This window comes from Mastomys coucha, unplaced genomic scaffold (assembly GCF_008632895.1).
Source record: "Mastomys coucha isolate ucsf_1 unplaced genomic scaffold, UCSF_Mcou_1 pScaffold5, whole genome shotgun sequence".
Lineage (NCBI taxonomy): Eukaryota > Metazoa > Chordata > Mammalia > Rodentia > Muridae > Mastomys > Mastomys coucha.
This window is the reverse complement of record NW_022196911.1, coordinates 49140722-49164900: the sequence shown is the minus strand read 5'-3', so window position 1 is coordinate 49164900 and position 24179 is coordinate 49140722. Positions and strand designations below refer to the sequence as shown.

At 49.4% G+C, this 24179-nt stretch overlaps 1 protein-coding gene across 5 annotated transcripts in view; it reads right to left on the bottom strand.

Moving 5' to 3' along the window:
• P4ha2 (prolyl 4-hydroxylase subunit alpha 2) overlaps nucleotides 1-20028 on the bottom strand; it is a 31171-nt gene extending 11143 nt beyond the window's left edge. For 2 of the 5 annotated variants that reach the window (XM_031352747.1, XM_031352743.1), the window contains exons 1-9: nucleotides 19908-20028; nucleotides 19287-19416; nucleotides 10789-10888; nucleotides 10028-10124; nucleotides 9535-9686; nucleotides 6865-7002; nucleotides 3371-3610; nucleotides 1319-1512; nucleotides 398-574 (exon numbers count right to left, since the gene is read on the bottom strand). In XM_031352747.1, the coding sequence (XP_031208607.1) occupies nucleotides 398-574; nucleotides 1319-1512; nucleotides 3371-3610; nucleotides 6865-7002; nucleotides 9535-9686; nucleotides 10028-10124; nucleotides 10789-10870 (1080 nt within the window). In that variant the 5' untranslated portion in view covers nucleotides 10871-10888; nucleotides 19287-19416; nucleotides 19908-20028. Of the gene's footprint in view, nucleotides 1-397; nucleotides 575-1318; nucleotides 1513-3370; nucleotides 3611-6864; nucleotides 7003-9534; nucleotides 9687-10027; nucleotides 10125-10788; nucleotides 10889-19286; nucleotides 19417-19848 lie in introns of all 5 variants that reach the window. The other 3 variants (XM_031352745.1, XM_031352744.1, XM_031352746.1) reach the window with 3 other exon arrangements.
• Nucleotides 20029-24179: the final 4151 nt, after the last annotated feature.

The window sequence follows — 24179 nt, the reverse complement described above, 5'->3', positions numbered from 1 at the left end:
CCCTCACTGCAGCCCTCCCCTCTCACTGCAGCCCTCCCCCATCACCCTTCACTGCAGTCCTGATTAGGAGCTCTAGAGATCCCACTTTTCTAGAACTATGCATTTTCTCAAAAACAACCCATACCCCAGCCCCTTCAACCAGATGACCTGGCACTTGTCACAGAGATGCCCCGTTCCCAACATGACCTGCCATCATAGCTTCTGTCTGTCCATCCTGTGTCCCTACTTTTCCTTCCCTAGTAGGCCATGAACCTTCAGGTCAGGCTAAGTCTGTAACATGTCAATGGACTCATGCTAGCTACTGGTGAGAGTGAGGGACAGACAAACTCCATAGAGGCAGTAGGAGGGACTGCACCCTGCCCCACTCTGCCCCAGCAGGACCCCCAGAGACACCTACTTTGGGCTTAGCAATCTCCTTGATCCTCTCGATTTCTTCGTCGGACATCACATCATAGTACCTGACGATGTGCGGGCTGTCCCACTCATCTTCCTCTTTGAAGGGGGCGATGAGGAGCTGTGGCACTCTGTTTCCATGATGGTACCTACAGAAAAGCTTCTTCTGCCTCCGGGGTGTCTGGGGAGCACAGAGCACAGGGCCTGAGCAGAGCCCTTAACCTCAGTCCCAGCCCGGCTGTCTGCATACACTGGTCTCACCCTCTATGACCAAGACTGTCGTCAGCTTCACCACAGAAGAAAACCAAAGAGGAAGTGACGTCACCTAAATCATGCAGCTCCCCTTCTCTCAGATCAGCTCGTTTCTACAATCCCTGTGGCAGAGGGCACTCCACAACCCCTTCCATGGAGATTAGAATAGGTCTGAAGCAGTATTGATGGGGAGATGCCTTTCCACACAGAAACTATTGAGAACCAGTCGGGGGTACAGGAAAGGCGAGAGCCTCCCTCATAAGGAGCTGTGAGGGCCAGTGAGACCCATGGCTCTCAAAAGCCAGGGACACAGACAACAAACCCCAGCAAGTATTGCCTTCATTTTCCACGGAGTCTTATACATCATTTACACCATGACTACCTTGGGAGCCTGAAGCATATCCACACCCATCATTTTCTTCAAACCACTGAGTCAAATGATAGGTAGGCACACTGGGGTGAGTGGAACACACAATAATGCCCTAGAGGATGGCAATTCTCCCTGTAGCACCCACGGAGACAATCTCCTGGCCTGTGCATCAGAGAATGCCCACCTACCAGCCTCAGCAGATGTTGAGTAAAATGCAAATAGGCAGTGGAACTGGCTACGCTGCCTGCCCAGAGCCAGCGCTCAGATCCCCAGCTTAACCAGCAGCCCCTTCCCAGGTCTCACCAGTTTGATGCCCTCCCCTCGACAGAGGCTCTCGTACACATCCCTCTCGGGCAGGTAGTCTGTGGGCCTCTCGTACAAGTTTTCTTGGGTTGCCAGTCCGGCGTCTGTCTGATTTGACAGTGATTTCTCTCTTTCTTCCTCTAACAACCGCTCAAAGTACCGCAGATTCCCTCCAGCTCGTTCGTGACTCGGGTCTAGAAAAAGTGAAAGGCGAGGACAAGGAAACCATAGACATCTGTGAGGTTGTCTGCAGAAACTGGTCTGCGAGCTGCTTCTTTCCCAGCAGCCCATGGGTACGAACCTAAACAGGGCATGCCGCTCAGGGCCAAAGAGCCAACTGCTCCTTCACCTTGTCCAGTGACGAGGGTGATGTCATTGAAACAGAGCATGCCTAGCCTGGAACTGGGGGGAAGGGGCTCTTCTTAGGCCTCCTGGAGGCCCCTCAAGTTCTGAGTTCTGCCTCCTCCTTGTAATTAGCTACAGCTATTTAAAGCCATTCCCCGGAAAACATGGGTTTGTTCAGGTGCTTAGGTGAAGGATTTCGGGGATCACCTCGGGCAGAGGCATTGAAGCGGCCACCGTGAGGGCAGTGCACGGAGCTCACATGTTGGCCACACTCAGGGTCGAGAGTTGCCTGCACACAGGAAGCCCTGTGGTTCTTCTCCAGTCCCATCTCATTGCTGACCTGTCTGCTTTGTCCTCTGGGTCCTGCACTCTGACATCAGGTCCCCTCAGATGTTCTGTGCAGCTTGTTAGTGCAACACGAGAACCTTGGAAACACCTTTGCAGTTGGGGGGACTCCTGTTTGCCATCTTGTCTGAGTCACTGCCCTAACTGTCCCACATCTGGTCAGAGCATGGCCTGCCAAGTCCAGCAGCAGGAAACTCTAATGCACCAGTTTTTTCTGCTTGGGCCTGCAAGGTTCTGCATGGTTCTGCTTGGGTAGCCAGGTCTAGCAACCATATCACACACTGGCTACAGCTGGGGGACAAGCTGAGATACTGGTGAAAGAGAAGGGCTGCAAGGCAGGCCAGATGGCTCAGCAGGTAAAGGTGCTTGCTGCCAAGCCTGACACCCCAAGTTCGATCCCCAGGACCCACACACTGTGAAAAGAAAGAATCAAGTCCCTAGAGTTGTATCATATGTACCCTGTGGCACTTGCACAATGACCGCCCCCCCCCACACACAATTAATTAACTAAATATCATGACTCTTTATTTAAGAATAGAAGAGTCACAGCTCTGGTGGACGTCACAATATCTGAAGCAACCACCACTGCAGGATTTCTGTGTCACTCTCCAGACAAGACTGAATGAGTCCCAGAGCTGTTCAGTGACTTAAGATGAGACCACAGAGGAGAAGAACCAGAATGTCCTGACCCCACTGTCCAGGCCTCTTACTAACCCACTTGATAGGATCTATAAAACCCTTATAGGATGCTCAAATGTGAGCTGACCTCACCCCCGGGCCCTAGAAAGGCAGTGGCAAAGCTAAGTCCTCGCTGCTCCATGAAACTCCAGACAACAGCATCCCATGTATTAGTAAGAGGTGCATCTAGCTAGCTTTAAAGACTCAGTGCTTTGGGCCTTGTTCTGTCCCGCATCACAAGACATACAAAGTACATATGGCATGTTAAGTCCTACTTTGGACATCAAGTCACTAGTAGCTGGAATGACTGTCGCTGTAGCAATCCGGAAGGAGTACAGTTTGCTTCCCAAGCTATATTTAACACAGTGAAGAGTCCACCCCGCATGGCGGTACAAGCATCACCACACTAGGTCCTTATTTTTAAAAGTGCCAGGGTGCACACACATGTGCACGTGCACTCGCACACGCATGCCCATGAACATGCATGCACACGAGCCACACACATGTATACACAAGGATGTCAGAGGCATCCTAATATGAGGAGTGTGTATAAGAAGCTACTCAGGGATTGAAATCATTTAAGACATGCATCACCGGCCAGGTAACAAACTGATTTAGTCCCAAGAGATGATCAAGCAGGAGAGTCAAGTTCTCTTGCTTCCCCTCAGCCCCTAACTTCCTTACCAAGAGAGAGCAGGCGCCGGGTGAGTTCCACGGCACGGTGCAGGTCACCCAGTTGGAAGACAGCATAGCTCAGGTAGTCCAGCACCAGGGACTTGGTAACAGTGGCCTCCTCCCCAGCATCGAGCTGCTTCAGCACCTGCTCCATCCACAGCACAGTATGGTAATAGTCTCCTTCGTTGTAAGCTGAGCGGCCCATCCCAAAGCAGTCATCCACACTCAGCTCAGCCTGGTACTTTGTTCCTGAAGCAGAAAAAGCCAACAGTCAGATTCTGAACCAATGCCGGCTTAAGAAGGGAGATGCTCACTTCAGAAAAAAAGCCTGGACCACTGAAAGAGGGACCGTGAGCCAAGCAGAATACCACCAGGACTTCATGCCATACGCCACGAAATGTCACCGATACATACATAAACAGGGTGGCTTAGTTCAAGTTAGAGTTCATAGTCTAAGGCTCAGACTCCTTCTCTCAAGTGGGAGGGGCTTTGCAAGAGGGAATCCAGAAATCCCACCCCGACACTGCCCTGAGGTCAGTGGTTGTAGGTCCTGTGGCTCAACATAGGAGAGGATGCTTGGAGGGCAGCTGGCCATGTAACTCTGAAAGTAGAAAATGTGGACGAATTCAGGTGACATGAGAGCTACGGGTGAGGGCAGTGGGCATGCAGGCAGAGTCTGAAGAAGGAACGAACAGAGAAGGTTCGAGGCTGGACCTCGGGGAACACAGCTAGAGTAGCATGAACAGCAACCAAGAGGAAGACGGTACAGGGAATGGGAACCGGTGGCAGACACTAATGGGGGACCAAGAGAACAAAGATTGCAGTCCGGCAGGGATGTTGGAGCATCAGCTCAGCATGCCTTGTGCCTGATGGGACGTTTGCTGCAGAAAGTGACCACAGAGACAGCTCTAGGAAGACGTGGAGCTTAAGAGGGGCTTGGGATGGCAAAGACTATGTGCTCCTCAGAGAATAATGAGAGGGCAGATCCCACAGAACAAGGGGGGTTAGGACCTCCCTGCAGACCATAGGAATCTCTCTATGAAGTGCTTATCGGGTGTGGCTGACATGGTAGAACTGCTGGACCACCACTCTCTCTGCCTAAGTTCCACAATGGGCATCTTCCCAGAAGGAAACCCTGTGCATGGTGGCAGGTGCTGCCGAGACCAGACTCTGTTCATCCTGGTGGCTCAGGATCAGAGGTAGGTTTCTCAGGGAACATGGGATAGAATGTCAAGAGAGTAAACACAAGATGGAGTCATAGACAGGCCAAGGATTAGAGGGCTTCCAGGGCCCCTTTCCTCTCTCCACAGGTCTCTGTGAATCCCCTCCGACTCTTTGGGCCCAGGAACCTGTTATGGACAGGATGTGTAACATAGATAAACAAGCTGTGGTCTGGAGCTGGATGGAGCCTGGCTGTGCAGACCTTACTGAATACCTACCATTTGTGTGACTCTGGACAATTTACCCAGCCTCGGACTTAGTCCCCTATCTAAACAGATACAATATCTACCTAAATAGAGATGCCAGCATTGGTTTTAAAGGGCCGGTGTGCCAAAAATTCAACGAGATGACATATGACGATGTTGCTTCAGGATGTTAAAGACCAGTAGCCATAATCAGCATGTCTTGCAAATGCCAAGAATGTGAAGAATGACTTCCAGAACTCAGCATCCTCCCTAGAAGCAAACTCAAGTGTCTGCTCCCTGAACTCCCTGTGGAGTCCTCCACAGCTGAGTGCTGAAAGGCTATCTGACAGGGAGGAGTCCAGAATGGGTAAGGGTACTGGAGCAGAGAGAAGAGGATGCTGAGAACGACAGGCAAGGAAGCCAAGGAGGCAGTGAGACCTCGAAGACCACCTACAGGGAGACGTAGTAGGGTCACTAACACAGAAAACTATCCCGAGGAAGCTGGAGCTATGAAAAGGGTCAGAGGACACTAAAGAGGCAGAACCCACAGGCTGTGATTCCAGCCTAGGCTGCCAGTGGACAGGGGAGCTCTTTGCACCTAAGATAATAAAGGCTGAGGGTAAACAGTTCGAAACCAGATGGGAATTTCAATCTGGAACAGATGACGTTTGTGCAAGCCATAGAATGTCCAAGTATACATGTCTACGGGCACTTGCCTATCCTGGCTAGAAGCCCAGGAGGCACGCCTTGACAAGGAACACACAGCTGCATATCATCCATGTATGGCAACACATCAAGTGATGTAAACTTCAAACCTTGGCTGAGGCAGGGCTCAGAGTGAACAGTGGGTGAGGTTCTGGAGGGTAACTCCCCTTGCCCTCTGGCTCCATTCAGGACACCCAGGGGCCTGTTCACTATGGAAGGACACTGTCAGGAGAGAGCTCCCTTCTACCACCAACCATGCATCAGAGCTACAAGTCAAAAAGTTTCCCAGAATTACTTCCTCATTCTGGCCTCATGGTTGGGCTTGGCCGAACACCTGACTGAAACAGGAATAAAGAGAACGGCCCTCCCCGTCAGCTCAGGAGGGTTCTCCACACCAAGAGCCTGGCCCTTGAAGAGCCAGTAACAGGACATCTGAGAAGGAAGGCAGCTCCTACAGCCCGTGGGTCTCTGTGCTGTGTGTCCCCTAGGCTCCAAAGAAGTGCTGTGGTGTTTAAATCATAATGAGGCCCAGCTGGATCCTTGGGTGTATTGGTCTCAACCCCCTAAGGCCAGCAAATCTTATAACCACTAGCAATGGGCAGTAAGCAAGAAAAAAGGCCAATTTAAAGAACAAACAAACAAAAGCAGAGGAATGAATTATCAGATGAGTCAAAAGAGAAAAGCCAGAGATCAGAAGCCAGAATCGAGAACATCGGAGAGTGCCAGATGCTACTGTGAAGTTAAAGTATACCTGTAATCTGACCCAGTGTTCCTGGTGAGTTTGAACAACAGGATCACAGACAGAAGGGATAAAGGAGTATGTGGGAACCAGGATAAAATAAATCACTACCCAGCAGCCTCAACAAGAGAGGAGTTATGGGCTCAAAAGAACATTGGATCTAGGGACAGGCAAAAACTGAGTTCAAAAAAGTCAGATGATAGAGAGTAAGAAAAGAGGGACATAAACAAGAAATGGGGGGTGGGGGTGGAGGGGCTGTATATGAACCCAAGGAAAGAGCCTAGAGAAATAAGGATTGAACGAAAGGGAGCTGACTTTAAGATGTCAGTAGGACATAAGCAGTGAGCCTACAGATCAGCCTTAGACAGAAAGCAATGAGAGGCCCAGGGATGGAAGCAGGTCCACCAGCGACGATCCTCTGGGAGTGGGATGTGCAGGGAGTTCCCTGAGCAACAACCTCATTTCTCTACTCCACTAGGGGAGAGGTCTTGGCTCATACCTGAATGAAGACATTGGGGTAGGGGTTGAAGCATGGGAGACTAGCACCGAATGGAAACCCAAAAGATCAGCTCCAACACCAACAGTGAGTCGCCCCTAAGCCAGTCTGACCTGTCCAGACACTGAGAAGACATAAGCAAACGGAGGGGTGTTACCTGGAAGTTCCCCTCTGGAAATTGTGTCCGGATCCAGTTTGTATGTGTCCTGAAGTCTCATCAGGGCTCTGGCAGCTCCAGACTCGTCCTCATCGGTGGGGAAGAACTGCCGCTGGACTGAGAGGTTAGCGACAAAACCTTCCAAACAACAGTGAGAACAGAGGTCACTCTTGACCCAGCTGACAGTCACTAGGTCTCTGGCTAATGGGACTTCTCTGGCCCTTCCCTCAAAAGCTGTCAGCCGAGTGGAGGCTCAGTGGTGGAACACCTGTCTGGCACACATTCCGGGTGCAGCACCAAGATAATAGTAGTGACAACAACAATAATAAAGCATTTCCCTTCCTCAGGAAGCCCTCCCTGGGGACTCCACTACAGAACTTTCTTAGCCCCCCCGCCTTGTGCTGTTCATTTGGAACCCAAAAGCCCTGCACATAGCTTAGCACATAAGAGTTCAGTAGTCAGGGTATGAGCTCCCGTTTTGTACTCAAGGCCACAGCCCAGAGCCTAGACAGATTTGACCACTGAAGTGGCCCTAGGTGACTCTTCCAGGGCCCTAAGCCCTGGTCCCAAGCCAGAGACACAACTCCTGTTATTTTAGGGCTCCGAGGAGAAGCCAGGCCTTGCTATACTAATGATTCAGAACTTTGAATTTGCCTAAGAACTGGGGACGAGGCGGGGAGCTCCAACACATTCTGTCCCTGGCCCCTTTCCAAGAGTAGCAGCGCCCACTCCTACCCCCTCTCATCACACCAAGCCAGGGTATCAAAAAGCTGCTACATCACCTTCACGGCTATATGGTCAGGAACTCGGAAGACTTTAGTATACAGGAAAAAAAAAAACCTTAGAAATAGCCACATAGATTCCCCTTATCTCAGGGGCAAGCAGCCAACATCAGGGATGAAAATCAGTGGCATTTCCAGATGTTGATGGGGGGAGTGATGGACAAGATCAGACATCGGAGTGTGGAGATCTACCATCTGCATCAGTGCAGGCTTCCTTGTCTACCACTCCAGAAAGCAGGCAGAACAGCCTGTTCTGAGCTGTTCTGAGCAGCAGGCCCAGCCCAGGAAGGGAGGGTGAAGGGGGGTGGGGTCTGGGAAAGGCAGTGGCTTCTGAAGGCGGTGAGCTCACAGGCACAGCTCCAGTGGCTCTGAGCTCACCAATCCCTCCCCAGAGACTACCCAGCCCCCAGCCAACCCCAACCCCAGCAGGTCACGTGGCTATAACCAGTCTCAGCCAGAGAGACAGCTAGTCGGAAGTTAATCAGCACTCAGCAACATAAAGGGGCCCAGCCCAGCCTGAGGCTGGGAAGCCCGTGGCCCACCTCCAGCCCACCCTTCCATTACCAAGATCCTCTCCTCTTGGTAACAGGAACACATTCACTCCCAGAAAAGCCTTTTAGCAAATCTGTGCTCTGCTCTGTAAATACCACTTCTAGGTATTTAACTTAGAAAAATAATCAGAGGCAAACCCAAAAGAAGGCTGAAAATTTGGAAACAACTCCAGGTGCAGTATCACTATGAGATGACCATCCAGCCATTACAGTCACAGCACAGGCACACTTAGCTGCACCTACAGAAGCTGGGAAACCCAGAACTGAATGCACGTTTATATCAAATCCACACAGACACGCTTTGTTTGTAAAAGACACACGTAGGAAAGATTCAGGCGAAGCCTCTGTTGTCCAGCTTTGCCTCAGCCCACTTATTTTTAATTCATTCACCCTGTAAAGCAAATGAGTTTTTAATCCTTTAATCCACATACAGCTTCATTTTTAATAACATGTTTGCACACATAAGCAGATTCTTTTGGTGTGTATGAACGTATGGTGTTTGTAAATGTGTATATGCCTGTTTTCATGTGGGTGGGTGCACACAGATGCATGTGAATGTACATGGAAGCTCAAATTTGAAGTCATGTGTCTTTGTCGATCACCCTTTTATTTATTTACTGAGGCAAGAGCGCCCACATGATCCCAGAGCTCATGGATCAGCGAGTCTAGCTAGCCAGCTTGCCTGGGAAATTTCATCTCTGTCTCCCAAGTGCTGGGATGATGCCAGACGCGCACTTGCCTGGCTTTCTGTGGTTTCTGGGGATCCAAACTTCAGTCTGCATACTTGAATGGTAAGGGCTTCACCCACCGGGCCATCTTACCAGCCCAAGATTGTACAGCTTTTAAAAATGTTTTTGAAAGTCTATTTTATGTGTATGAATGAGAGTTCTGTCTGCATGTGTGTGTGGACCATGTGTGTCTGGTGCCTGCAAGGGTCAGAAGAGAGGGTCAAATTACCTGGAATTGTAAATACAGATGGTTTTGAGCCACCATATGGGTCCTGGGAACCAAATTCGGATCATCGGCAAGAGCAGCCAGTTATCTTGATCACTGTGAAATCTCTCCATTCCCCAAGGTTATATATAATTTTAATGGTGTTTATCATGGAGCTATTGGATTAAGCATCGTGATTTTTACGTGATATATTACATTCCTTTAGTTTGTTATAAAATATGTATCACTGAAGTATAATTAGAAAATCTCATTACCAGGAAACATTACAAAAGGACAGGAAGTGATCATCGGTACACTTTTAAAACAAACCAACAAGGACAGCTCCAGGCTGACGACACAGACAGGCACACAGACACAGCTGATCTCGGCTCCCTGTCCCTCACCTGCAGCGGCATCCTGAAGGACAAGATCTCCCAGCGCAGGCCAGTCTGTGTTCAACCGCTTCACCAGCTTATAGGCATTCACAGGATGAGCCAGGTAGCCCTCGGGGTCGGCAGCTGACTTGCCGGTCAGGGCTTCCATCTTGCTGGCCCAGCTGCAGAACCAAAGGAAAAAGAAACTGCCACACCCACCCACACAGGGTGCTATTCCCCTGTGAGGTCCCAGGCTCTGTCATCAAGAAATGATAAAACATGAATATAGTATCTTCCTAGATACTTCTAGCCCTTAATCTAGGTAAGAGCTAGGAACTCTGATGTAAATTAAAAAGAAGGGAAAAGGGTGGTAGCTTTCTAAGCCCTGTACTCAGCACAGGTCAACTGTAGGTCAACTCCCCCAGGCACCTCTCAATGACTTCCTCTTACAGACACCTTGGATGGGCTCGGGAAGAGGAGCAGCGGGGATGACTTAGTGTGGGGGTCTTAGGATATTGGACACCTCTTAATCTTGGCGAGCTTGGCTTCCTCCACAAGGATGTACTCCTTCAGAGACTGTACCAGGTCCTTCTCTGCGTAAATCAGGTCAGTCATGTGCCCTACAGGAGAGAAGCATGAGCCAGTGAGAAATGGCTTGCCGAAATTACCAGTACAGAAGTGAATACCCCCCGCCAAGTACATGCCAGGAAACTAGAAATCACAGGGACTGATAGTTACAGGGGCCTATTCGTTCACACGGCCGTGACCCCCGACTTCAGGAAGATAGAAGCAGAGGTGTCAAGGAAATGCCTGGGCAAAGCGCACGTGCACTAGAAACTACTTTAGAAGTAAATCTCATTCTCCCCTTGTTAGCAGGCTGGTCCTGTCAAAGAGGCGTGGACATCTAAGGGCTCATCACATGGAATTCAGCTCTTAACTTTCAGTTGAAAAGGAGAGAATCTGATCCTTGGAATAGAGAATGTCCATTGCATACATAGACCGGCCTCTTGCCAAGGACTGAAAAAGACCTGAAAGCTACTTGCAGTCTGCCCTTCTAGAGAGGAGAAACCAATTCAGAAAGCTGCCTCCCAAGTTGCCTGTTCATCAGGATCTCCTGGGGGATGCAGGGGTCAGGGATGGGAAGAGCCTTTGTAAGTTCCACTTTCCCTGGACTGGTCAGATCAATGACTAAACTATCCCACTCTGAACGAGCCTCAGGCAGTGACAGCCCCTTGCACTTAGCTGAGGGCAGCTTAGGTAGACTAGAGTTCTGTTGCCACATACCAATGGAGGTGAAGAATTCTGCCTGCACCCAGCTCAGGACACCAAACCAGGACATCAGCGACACCAACACCTGGAGCTTCATGACTGGAAAGGGTAGTGTCTGCAAGGCATTCAGGAACAGTCATCAGATCGGCACGCTGGAAAGACGTGGCTCCTGCATGCCTGGAAACTCGGTTTCAGACTGGGTTAGGAGGAACAAAGTTCAAGACCGCCTGGACGACACAGCAAGACCCTGCGAGAAGACACATCCATACACGCTGTGGACATACATAAACACTCACTCAAATATGTCACTAAATAAGGCATTCGGGATCACCCAGGGGATGGGCCAGAACATGGAACCAGGGACATGTGCTCACTTCTGGCTCCTGCCTGGATTTTGTTTTATTTTGTTTTCCTTTTTGGAAACAAGGTCTCATTTTGGAGCCCAGGAGGGCCTGGAAGTCATAATCTTCCTGCCTCAGCCTCCCAATTGCTAAGATCATAAATGCATACACCTGACTTCCCGCCTGCCCATGTTTCTTACTTTCACAGAGAAGGAGCCAATTCAGAGAGTTGGTTTCCAAGATGTCAAGATCATCGGGATCTCAGGAGAGGCAGAAGCAGCTCTGTAAGAAGCTCTACTCCTCCAAACCAGTGACACCCCAATGTGAAAGTGAGCCTCTGGCAGGACCTCCCTTTGTACATGAACTGAGGGTTTCCCACCCAGAGAAGGGTCCTGTTGCTACATACCAATAGAGGTGAAAGATTCAAGGCCCCAGATCCCATCCATGTGGAAGTGACAAAACAGAAGAAACGATGACAAAGAAAACTGAGATAACATGGCCAGGGGACCAAGCAAGCTGATGCTCTACAGAGCAGATAGTCAGCAGAAGAGGAAAAACTGACCTCTGCCAGTTTGCACCTGCCTCAGAGTGACGATTCTGAACTGACGATGGCTCTCCCTGTACTGAGACACCTTCCCTGGCCACTCATTCACAAGTATTTACTTACAACCCAAAGATTCCAGGCACTAAGCTAGCTAGCTGCTCAGGATACAAAGGTGAATCAGTCACATAGAGCCAAAACACCAGGGCTGGGCTGCTGACATGGGGACAAAGCCAGCCCCAGCCCTCTCATCCGACTAGAAATAGACACACTTCTGAGAGACACAGCAGCAACCTGGGACAAGCTTCGCTGGCAGCTGGCCTAAGTACACAGTGGAGCCTTCAGCCATGTCTCCCCACCCAGCCATGCAGCCCAGAACATGCGGCCAGGCCAGCACCCAGCGGAACCTTGCCTGTTCTTCCTCTTCTTGTTCCCACTAAGTCAAGTCTCTGGAATGGCTCAGATGGAAATTTACTATCAGATAGAAAGCAAAGAAAACAGAGAAGACAAAAATGCCCAAAAAATATGTAGGAAAATCTCAGGAGTCGGGAGCCTCTCTGATGTGGAGGGCCAGCCAACCGCCCCTCAGAGTAGGGGTGATTCTTTGCCCAAGCAGGAGACCAGACCAGATCTGGATGAAGCTGTGTGGCCAGTTACAACTCATACCTCGTCAGAAATCAGACAGCATAGTCAGGAAACCAGGAAGCTTCTTCATTCCTTTCAAATACCACCCACAGTCCATACCTGAAAGCAACCAGGTTTCTTTACTACATGAATGCCAGTTGTTATTTCTCTGGAATGTGCTGCCTGGCTTAGATGAGTCCATCCACGGATCCCAGCCTGGAGACACAGCCTCAGAGAATCACACATGAGCTTTAGAAAGCAGCTTACCAAGTGCCTTCGAAGTCCTGTTCTGACAGGGGAGACAGGTACAAAAAACCCCGCTAGCCCAGAGAACTAGGCACCCCCAGGCAAGCTACTCTCAGGCTGCCATACTGACCCTACCATTCCAAGCAAGGACATTTGCTCATTTCTTCTGACCCCAGGGCCCCTGAACTCAAAAGGCTCCATATAAAATGTCACCTAACTTGGGTCAGGTGAGAGGAGGCATTTACCCAAGTGCAGCAGCTGTCTACAGTGTGGGGAATGCCAGCCCTGATCAGAGCTACACACAGCACTCACCCAAGACAGAAGAAGTGGGAATTTGTGTGTCTGCCCCAGGACCAGTGCTGCCAAAAGCCTTCCCAGGAGCCCTCAATAATCCATGAAGAACAATCCAGGAGGTGGTCATGGTCAAATCCCATTTTATGAAACACAGCATCAAATAAGAACAGTGCTGAGCTTTATGAGCTGCACCTCAGGGCTTAGAATAAAGTCTATCTTGTAGCAAGCACCCAAGGAAGTATTCGTCATCAGGTTTGTCCAGACAAAATACAACTAAAGAGTTTACACGTGGGCTGGAGAGATGGCTCAGCGGGTAAGAGCACTGACTGCTCTTCCAGAGGTCCTGAGTTCAATTCCCAGCAACCACATAGTGGCTCATGACCACCTGTAATGGGGTCTAATGCCCTCTTCTGGTGTGTCTGAAGATAGTGACAGTATACTTATATATAATAAAGAAAGAAATCTTTTTTTTTGGATTTTCGAGACAGGGTTTCTCTGTATAGCCCTGGCTATCCTGGAACTCATTCTGTAGACCAGGCTGGCCTCAAACTCAGAAATCCACCTGCCTCTGCCTCCCAAGTGCTGGGATTAAAGGCATGCACTGCCACCGCCCGGCTTAAATAAACAAATCTTAAAAAGAAAAAAAGAAAATCAAAATAGTTCATATACACTTTAAAAAAAGAGTTTACACTTTGTACAGTAGATTCATATAGGCTATATAACAATAAACACTGTATGGACATCAACATAGAAAGATCAAAGCAGACTGGCAAAGGCCAGCCCCCCAGTAATACATGCTGTATGCTCCATGGTTTGAAAGGAAAAAAAAATTATGTATGTAGGAAAGAATTACGCTCTAACTGCATCTTGGTGATGTAATTTTATTTTTCTTTTTATCTTTGTTTTCTTAATCTTTCCACAAGATATCCTACTAGAATTTCTTAAAAATATATAATTTTGTAATATGTTTAATATGTAAAGGAAACAAAGTAGGACATTCTCAACTGAACTCCAAAGGGGCCTTGGCAGTCACAGTGTCTGGACCCCTATGGGGAGGTCTGGCTAAGCCTGCCAATGTCCCAGTGACAGTAATTCACCCACCAGGCAACTGGCACCGTTTTACAGCACGGCGATTCCAAGACACACAACCAGAGGTCCTGCAGAGAGCCTGCTCTTTGGAAAGTACATTTATAACTGGGCCAAGTAGCCATGAAAAGATGTTTCCAGCTGCAAACCGGCAGCGTCCTCAGCTTCTCCCCTTACCTCATCGGGGAAAGACCCTCTGCCAAGCTCCCAGCTGCAGCCCAAATGCTACAACTTGCACTTTCACAAAGCATGTTAACAGCCTAGTGACTGAACATGAGTTTGCAAATAGGTCTTCTCTGGCACTGGGTAAAATGCTGTCTGCCTTCGGTGAAGGGCTAACTCCCCACCACCGCCAACAGGACTCTTCAACCTCCTTTCCCACCATGGCTCCTGCCTGCTGCACTCTGGCTAACTCTACGCTGGCAGAGCTGAGAGGACCCAGGTACTCTCACAGTTGTGCACAGGTTCCAAGTGCTTCCACTACTGAAGCATACGGATGGCTGTACAGCCCCAGAAGTACACCCAACTCTCATTACCGGACATTGTCCTCAGCCGTCACCCTGGTCTACCTGTAGCACACCCTTCAGCCATGAAAGCCCCGCCTGCTCTGACCTCCCCACCTCTGCACTGGCTTCCCTCCAACTCTGTTCTACCAAGTAGCCAGCAAGGCTTGCCGAAGCCCTCTCTTTGTCTCTCCACGGCTAGCAAGATATGGTCCAAATACCTTAGCCCAAAGGGCCCTTGTAGCTCTGTGACCTGGCCCTGCTACCCTCTCCAGCCCCATTGTACCACCCCAGACCTCAAACCTTCAGTGACCTCATGTGAAAAATATTTACCTTCACCAAGAGCCTTGTGAGAGCAAGATCTCTACTCAGTGAAGCCAAATGATCTCCCCTCATCTCGCAGTGTCCATTTAAGAAAGCACATAAAAAGGTCAGTAAAGGGACCCTCTGGCCTTAGACCTGCAGCCCCACGACTGTCAGCAGAGGAAACGGGAGCTGAATGGGCCTCACAAGAATGCATGTGTCCGGTAAAGTCTATCTGTCCTGACATCACCTCTGTTCAGTACATGAATGCTGAGTGCCGGCAAAGCCTACAGCCTCCTGTTTCAATAACAGGGCAGTGTGCTAGCAGAGAAGCTGTTCAAGTGCCAACACTGAGCCGGGTTCCCATCAGGGCCTCAACAAACGGTCAGGTTGAACTTAACTTACCAAAAATAAACTTCGCCAAAAGATAAAAGGTATTCCTGCCACCCTACAGCCATGCCCCCCCCCCATTCCAAACCATCTCCTCTCCCTCAGCCAGGGAGAAGACATTGTTAACCCAAGGTGATTCTCAGGCTCCTCCCACGCCCTCTAGACTAGCTAGCCTCTCCAATGTCTATGGAGGGACCAGACCGATGAATGAGGGAACCCCAGCTGATGAGGGGTGAAATATCAGTGGGAGTCAACCCTCCCTCCAAATCCCTTCCGTAAGAAATCACCCACAGGCATGGAGTTCCCACAGAACTTGCCCAGAGAAGTAGACCTGAAATGGCTGACAAGCTGGCAGATCTCTGCACAGAGGGACCAGCAGGCTAAGGCACCCCCTGGTTGTTTCCCATTCTTCTCTCCTTTCTCCTCACCCCAGCTGCCCTGCAATACACTTTTCCAATAAGTATTAAGCACTTAAGCTCTGCCTCGGGCTGTTTTCTGGGAACCTAGTCTAAGATAACCACGGTTTATGTTTCCAAAGATCTTTCATTTCTACCATCTAATTCTCACAAAAACCTTGTAAGCCAGATAATCATCTCTGCTCCAGATACAATACTCCTGCCTTGTCCACAGAGAATAGATTCCAAGAAACCCAGTGCATGCCTAAAACCACAGATAGTATCAAACCCTGTATACGCTGCCTTTCTCAGTGAGTACGTACCTATGATAAAGTTTAATTGAGGAATTAGACACAAGGAGAGATTATCAACGGAACAAGGCAGAACAATTATAACAATGGACTGAAATGAAATGGCCAGTGCTCGGACCAGTACCGAATAGGTTACTTGAGCACTATCACTGTTAATACTGTACAGTCCGCCTGATAACTGGCTATAAAGGACGGAAGGACTAACAACAGGTAGTATATACTGCATGGATATGCTACAGAAGGAATGATACGCTGGGAAGGCCAGCAGAGAGTGGCACACAAAGTCTGTCACAGAACTTAGGAGAGCTTACAGTTATGTCTACTCTCTTTCAATGACTTTTTCACAGTGTGGTTGACCATGGATGATGAAAACTACACAAAGCAGGAATGAGATGACACTGAATACTGTAAACAACATAAGAAGGACCACTGAGGCTGCCAAAGGCTTCCTAGGCCGCACACATCAGCTAGCTAGGCTCCCTAGCTAAGGCCCCTTCTGCAAGACACACTGATATGATCCATAACTGTGTCATAGCACATGCACCTTCCTGAAACTGGGAAGCCACATTGCACTCAGACTGAAAACTTGATCATGGGTGTCTCAGAGACTCACAGATAAAAACCCATGACATCCGTACTTGGAGCTCACCAGGAAAAGGAAAGCTCGAGAAGAAAAAGTAACAACACTGTTCCCCGAATTCAAGCAGGGAGTCACTTCTACTGGACAAATCACACATTATCACCCAGGGAGCAGGTATGCCTGCCATGGGGTCAGAAAGACCCAGAGTTTAAATCCTACCTCCAACTGTCATTTCCTGGCTTTGTGACCTTGGATGAGTCTCAGACTTCCTGATCCTCAGTTTCCACATTTATACAATGGAGAACATCCTTAGAACCTATACTTGATAGTTCTATACATGGAACTGAATTAGATGACACATGCCAGCAAGCTGTCAATCACTGAGCTGATTTTGACCAATCATCAGAATCAACCGAGAGGATCACAGGAGCTCAAGGGGACCTGAAGTGGGCAGTTGCTCAGTCCAAGTTAGTGGCTCTTGGAGTGAGGAAGGTCCATACCAAAGAGACAGTGAAGAAACAAGAAAATGTCAGGAGGTGGGCCCCAGGAATGCCTGAAGAGATGACATATTCAATTCAGGAAAGACTGGAAAAAGGTGTCACCAATGTATGTAATACTTGGAGGTGACACTGGGATTGGCCAATCATGGCCCCAAAGCTCACCAAAAGAAAAAGAAAAAAAAGGGGGGTTCCCTGGCAAAAGGCAGGGAGCAGAACCAATACTCCCAAAATCTCTTATACTTCTGTGCTTCTGACCTGCTCATTCCAGTCTCCCACGAGTACCAGGCCTTAGGATCTCCACCACTCCCTGGCTCCCAGGAGTACCAGGTACAGAGCAGGCAATCTCTAGCAAGCATTTACCAAGAAGTCTGGAGAAGAGGCTGGCCTGCATCAGGCTCAGACACATCCTAAGGGGGCCAGGGAAATCACTGTCCAAACATGAACGCCTGCCCTGCAGTGGTACCAGCTGAACAAAACCCCACTTCCCGAAGAAGTCCAGTCTGACCTTCTCATCCTGCTCTGCTCTCTCTGAGAAGAAAAACTGTCTGTCTGCCCCTTACTCCACATCCCCAGCACAAACCCCACAGACTACAGGACTCACAATCCCTTTAGCTCTGGGATAGGCTGGTGGCCCACCCTCAGGCACTTCAAAGGTCTAAATGACTAGATTTGAATGACGTTTTTTCAAAGTTGAGGTCTCTTTCCAGGACTCTGCTGGTGTTTCACGTGCCTGCATTACAGCATTCACTGCCAACCTCCATCTGCATAAAATTAAGCTCTTGACAGATCCCAGAAGCCAGGGACACACCCACCCCCAGCCCTCAGCACACTATCAGCCAGCGTGGCCGTAAGTCAGCCAAGGCCTTCGGTCCAGCCTCAAACCCTCCCAAGGATGTGGGAGGGTGCAGTCAAAAATGGAAGCTTTCTCAGGAGATAAGGAAACCCTCATTCCCCCCACTCCACTCATCCCCAGAGTTGCGTGTCCTCAGTCTCCCTCTGATAAGCACCCCGACAAAGGGCTCCTCCCTAGGCCCTAGGCCACCTGCCAGCGCTAAACAGCAATCTCAGAGAGATTATGAGCTGCCTGTGGGCAAAAAGAGCTCCTCCGCCACCTCCTCTCTTCCCCCTCGTTCCAGCCCCAGGCCCAGTCTAGTCAGATATGAAACACACACTACACAGGGAACGATAACACAGTCCATTGTGGACAGTCCAATCTATTAGATAAGTAAGCGGCTCTGCAGAGCCAGTGACAATGTAGAGGGACTCCCAAAGGCTATACCCAATGCTTCCGTTGAGTTGTGTCACCGTATCTGCCTGCTAAGCTCTCACAGTATTAAGGAGGGCCAGTATGACAGAATCTTCAGAATAAGGCCTCCAGCCAACTCTCTCCATCCTTGCGACGTGGCTTCACTGGCTGGGCCACACAGTGGGCAAGCCTGTGTGAGGACAAGAAGGCCCAAGAAGAAAAGAACCCAAAGGTCAAACATCCTGTACATGGAGGGAGGCTTGGCCTTGAGGCACAGAGACTACACCCAGGACGCTTCAGAGGCAGTGGAGATACAAGCCAGAGGAAATCCTGGTCAATTTAACAGGACACTCAACCATGGACAGTCTTGGATGTGATATAAAATCAGAACAAGCAACAGCTTGCAAAATCACCCTATAAATTCTGAGCTAGACAACAGACCTCTGCAAAGCTTAGGATGTTTGAGGATACCAGAAACTACAAAGTGGTGCACCCGAACCCTGCTCTTAGGACCAGGAAGCCCCTTCCAACAGGAGGAAGAAGGTGTCAGTAGGGAGATGGCCTGCATCAAGAAGCAAAAGCCTTAAAGTGTCATTCTGCAGGGTGAGGGTCCACTGTGTGGCCCTGCCAGTGAAGCAAGGATAGAGTGAGTTGGCGGGAGGCCTTTTCCCAATGATTCTCTCATACTCACGCTCCTTAGCAGGTTGAGAGCCCAGCCAAGTTGTAGGGAGCAACCCAATGCTCTCTTACAGCATAGTAAATGACGCATTAGCACACAGACGACAGGAACACCCACCTGTACTTCCCGGTAAAAACCTGCGACAGAAGTACCCTGACCCGTGCTCCAGCTACAAGGATTCAAGCAGTCTTTTCTCATGCAGATTTCTCACTCCCGGTGGGTGGGGCCCTTGGACAGCTACTCCCTAAAGCGGCTCTTTCCCATTCCCTGGATTCCACTAGTGTCCCACAAAAGTGATACTGACCCAAGCCTGTGGCCACTCAGAGTGATTCCTCAGTCCAGGTTCCTAAGCGACCGATCCAGTTTACAGGAACCCACCCACCCCCACCCCCACAGACCACGTCCCCTGTCTGGAAGCATCCAGACATCTACCGAGTCCACACAGCCCAAACTCCATACCAACTCAGTACTTACCTTGCTGGTGCTCTGGACTAAACTTTCTGAGTCTTCCCTTCTGCCTGCTCCAGTCCTTGAAAGTCTCCAGGCACAGAGAATGCTCTATCTGTTGAATCAGCCAGCCAATCGTCACCCTTCTCTGAAACTACTAAGGGAAAACATCAGAGGTTCGACAAGGATGTCTTCTGGCAGATAGGAGGAGACTTTCTGATTTAAGAGCCCATAAAACTGGCAGGCACCAAGCTGGTCCTTGCCAAGGTTAGGAGCCAAGGGTCTTCTTCATCCTAAGCAGCGCCGCCTCCGCGGCCAGGCGGGCGCCTCCGCCTTAGATCGGGGGGCGACCCTAGAGTCAGGCCGCCCCTTCCCCGGAGCCTGACCCGACAGGCCCGCCAAGTGTCCTGCCCTGCCCGGCCTAGCAGTACCGGCAGGAAGGGCACCGCTGACCTCACCGCCCTAACCCTGGGAAGGGACGCGGGCGGGACAGGAACCCAGGCGGGTGCAGAATCGGGGCGCCGGACGCGGGGCGTGGGGCTGAGCGACCCCGGATCCAGCTCCCGGCTCCGCGCAGAGCAGAACGCACCGTCCGGCCATCCGGACCCGAGCCCAGCCCGGACGACGACCCTGCAGACCCGCGCTCACCTGGACACGCGCAGAAGCGGGCGTTTCCAGAACCTCCCGCGGCGTCGCCCCGGCGCTCTCGGCTCCGCCCTCGTCAGAGGCTCCACCCGCTTGAGTCTCCGCCACGTCCCCACCTCCCGCCCCCCGGGCCCGCCTGGGCCTGGCTCCGAGCCACTGGAGCTTTCTGGAAGGCCCGAGCCGCCAGCCACGCGCTGCACGTATGCGGTGCACGCCTCCCTGCGCCGCGTGGGACCGGCACGGGGAGCGACGCCCCCATCCCAGCCTGCCCCAGCCCGCTGTGGTCCCACCACCTCCACATCCATCACCACCGGCACTTGGCAGGAGGCTGGCGTCACTAAGAACGGGAATTAAGTATCCCGGGAGGGGACCGGCTGGAGGAAGAAGACAAGGGTCTGAGATGTCCGTGTACCTCATCTCTTCAGATGACCCATCTCCAAAGCGTTACTGCTTCTCTGGGGGCCTAAGGCTGTCCGGGCTACGGCTCTTCTGGCAAAGTGAGAAGTCGCCATAGCCTGGAGCATCCCATCCTGGGGCCAACCTATCACTTATCACACAGGCCAATGAGATTGGACACCTCAACCAGCCCTGTCTGAGACACTGACAGCCAAGAAGACAGGGAAGCAGCCGACCTCGATCTGAACTGAAGGATGCTCTGGCGGCGGAGCAGGTTCCCACGCCTGCCCTGTAAACTTGTTTCTTCATGAATGAGAGGGGAAACAGTCTGAGAATCTCATCAGGGAGCAGAGCCCAGAACGATGATGCCCAGCCTGTGGGGCTGCGCCTGGAGTTTGGTGTGGATTCCCTATAATGGCATGGGCCAGGCAGACGCCCCAGACTAGGAAAGAAAGTACAGTTTGCCCAGATTTTCCCATGCCCACCCACTTCTCTGTCCTGAGTGCTACTGCTACTGCTGCTCCCCCTCCCCCTCCCCTTCTCCTCCTTTCCACGGGATCTTTCCCATTGGCCTATAAATACCTTCAAGCCATGGCTATGGAAACATAATCCTAACCTCACTCTACCACCTACTGTGCATCTCTCCTCAGCTAAGCAAGCAAGCAAAGTCTATCTTCTTGACCGATCTCTCAGGCCTTCTAGCTCTACAAAAGCTCCAAACAGTTACTATACTATGTTTCTTGCTTTATATCCATTAAATTACATTTACATGGTGTACACTCTTTTCTTTTCTTTTTTAATTATTATTATCTTTAATCTTCTTTTGCAGTCCAATCATTATCCTCCTCCCGTTCTGCCCTCCAACAGTTCCTCATCCCATTCCTCCTCCCCTGTCTCCAAGAGGATGTCCTCACACACCCACACACCCACACACCCCGCCAGACCTTCCCATTCCCTGAGCCTCAAGTCTCTCAAGAGTTAGGTGCATCTTCTCTCATTGAGGCCAGACCAGGCAGTCGTCTGCTGCATATGTGTTGGAGACTTCATACCAGCTAGTGTATGCTGCCTGGTTGGTGGGTCAGTGTCTGAGAGATCTCAGGGGTTCAGGTTTGTTGAGACTGCTAGTCTTCCTATGGGGTTGCCCTTCTCCTCAACTTCATTCCAGCCTTTCCCTAATTCAACCACAGGGGTCCCCAACTTCAGACCATTGGTTGGTATAAGTATCTGCATCTGTCTCAGTCAGCAACTTGTCGGGCCTCTCTCAGAGGGCAGCCATGCAAGGCTCTGTCTATAATATTGTCAGGCCTTGGAGCCTCCCCTTAAGATGGGTCCCAATTTGGGCCTGTCACTGGACCTCCTTTCCCTCAGTCTCTTCTCCATTTTTGTCCCTGCTGTTCTTTTAGACAGGAATAATTCTGGGTCTGAGTTTTTGACTACAGGATGGCAATCTCCACTTGATGCCCTGTCTTTCTACTGGAGGTGGATTCTACAAATTCCCTCTCCCCACTGTTGGGCATTTCACCTAAGGTCCCTCCTATTGAGCCTTGAGAGTCCTTCACCTCTTAGGTCTCTAGTACATTCTAGAGAGTCGCCCCACCTCCCACCTCCTGAGGTTGCGTATTTACATTCATTCTGCTGGCTCTTGAGGCTTCACTCCTGGTCCCCACCCCTAATACCTAATCAAGTTCCCCTTTCCCCCACCCCCCGACCCTCCTTCTCCTCTCTCCCACCCAGTTCCCTCCCTCCCTCTGCTCTCTGGTTTCTTCTCCCTCCCTAGTGGGATTGAGGCATCCTCACTTGGGTCCTATGGCTTGTTAACCTTTTTGAGTTCTGTGGATTGTATCCTGGGTATTCTGTGGTCTGTTTTTGCTAACATCCACTTATTAGTGAGTACATACCATGCATGTCCTTTTGGGTCTCAGATACCTCACTCCGGATGATATTTTCTAGTTCTATCCATTTGCCTGCAAAACTCATGATGACCTCGTTCTTAATAGCTGAATAGTATTCCATTGTGTAAATGAACCACATTTTCTGTATTCATTCTTCCGTTATGAGACATCTAGGCTTGTTTCCAGTTTCTGACTATCACGAATAAGGCCACTATGAACATAGATAATGGAGCATGTGCCCTTGTGGCATGGTGCGTTATCTTTTGGGTATATGCCCAGGAGTGATTTAGCTGGGTCTTCAGGTAGATCTATTTCCAATTTTCTGAGAAACTTCCAGATTGGTTTCCAGAGTGGTTGTACCATTTTTACATACCCACCAGCAGTGGAAGAGTGTTCTTCTTTCTCCACAGTATCACCAGCATGTCACCTGAGTTTTTGGTCTTAGCCATTCTGATTGGTGTAAGGTTACCTACCACCTTACTTTCAGGGTCATTTTGATTTGCATTTCCCTGATCACTAAGAACTTCGAACATTTCTTTAAGTGCTTCTCAGCCACTGGAGATTCTTCTGTTGTGAATTCTCTGTTTAGTTCTATAACCTATTTTTGGATTGGATTGTTTGCTTTTTTGGACATTAGCTTCTTGATTTCTTTATATATTTTGGATATTAGCCCTCTATCAGATGTGGGGTTAGTAAAGATTTTGACACAATCTGTAGGTTTCGGATTTGTCCTATTAACTGTGTTCTTTGCCTTACAGAAGCTTTCCAGTTTCATGAGGTCCCATTTATCAATTCTTGATCTTAGAGCCCGAGCCATTGGAGTTCTATTTAGGAAATCCAATCCCCCACCCACCAATGAGTTCAAGGCTCTTTCCCACTTTCTCTTCTATTAGATTTAATGTATCTGGTTTTATATCAAGGTCCTTGATCCACTTGAACTTGAGCTTTGTGCAAGGTGACAAATATGGGTCTATTTTCATTCTTCTACATACTGACTGCCAGTTACACCAGCACCATTTATTGAAGATGCTTCCTTTTGCCCATTGTATATTTTTGGCTTCTTTGTCAAAGATCAAGTGCTCATATGTGTGTGGGTTTATTTCTGGGTCTTCAATTCTATTCCATTGATCAACCTGTCTGTCTCTGTACCAATATCATGCAGTTTTTATCACAGTGCTCTGTAGTACAGGTCGAGGTCAGGGATGGTGATTCCCCCAGAAGTTCTTTTATTGTTAAGAATTGTTTTTGATATACTGGGTTTTTTGTTTTTCCATATAAGATTGAGAATTGTTCTTTCCATGTCTTTGAAAAATTGTGTTGGAATTTTGATGTGGGTTGCATTGAATCTGTAAATTGCTTTTGGTAGGATGGCCATTTTCACTATGTTAATCCTACCAATCCATGGGCATGGGAAATTTTCTGAGGTCTTCTTTGATTTCTTTCTTGAGAGACTTGAAGTACTTGTCATACAGATTTTTCACTTGTTTGGTTAGAGTTACCCCAAGATATTTTATATTATTTGTGGCTATTGTGAAGGGTGTTGTTTCCCTTTTTTTTTTTCTCAGCCCATTTTTCATTTGTATAAAGGAAGGCTACTGATTTGTTTGAGTTAACTTTTTATCTGACCGTTTTGCTGAAGTTATTTATCAGCTGTAGAAGTTCTCTGGTAGAATTTTTGGGGTCACTTGTGTATACTATCATAGCATCTGCAAATAGTGATACCTTGACATCTTCTTTGCCAATTTGTATCCCCGTGATCTCCTTTGTTGTCTTATTGCTCTAGCTAGAACTTCGAGTACTATATTAAATAGGTCAGTGGAGAGTGAGCATCCTTGTCTTATCCCCGATTTTAGTGGGATTGCTTCAAGTATCACTCCATTTAATTTGATATTGTCTGTTGGCTTGCTGTATACTGTTTTTTATCATGTTTAAGTATGGGCCTTGAATTCCTGACCTCTCCAATACTTTTAACATGGGGGGGGGGGGG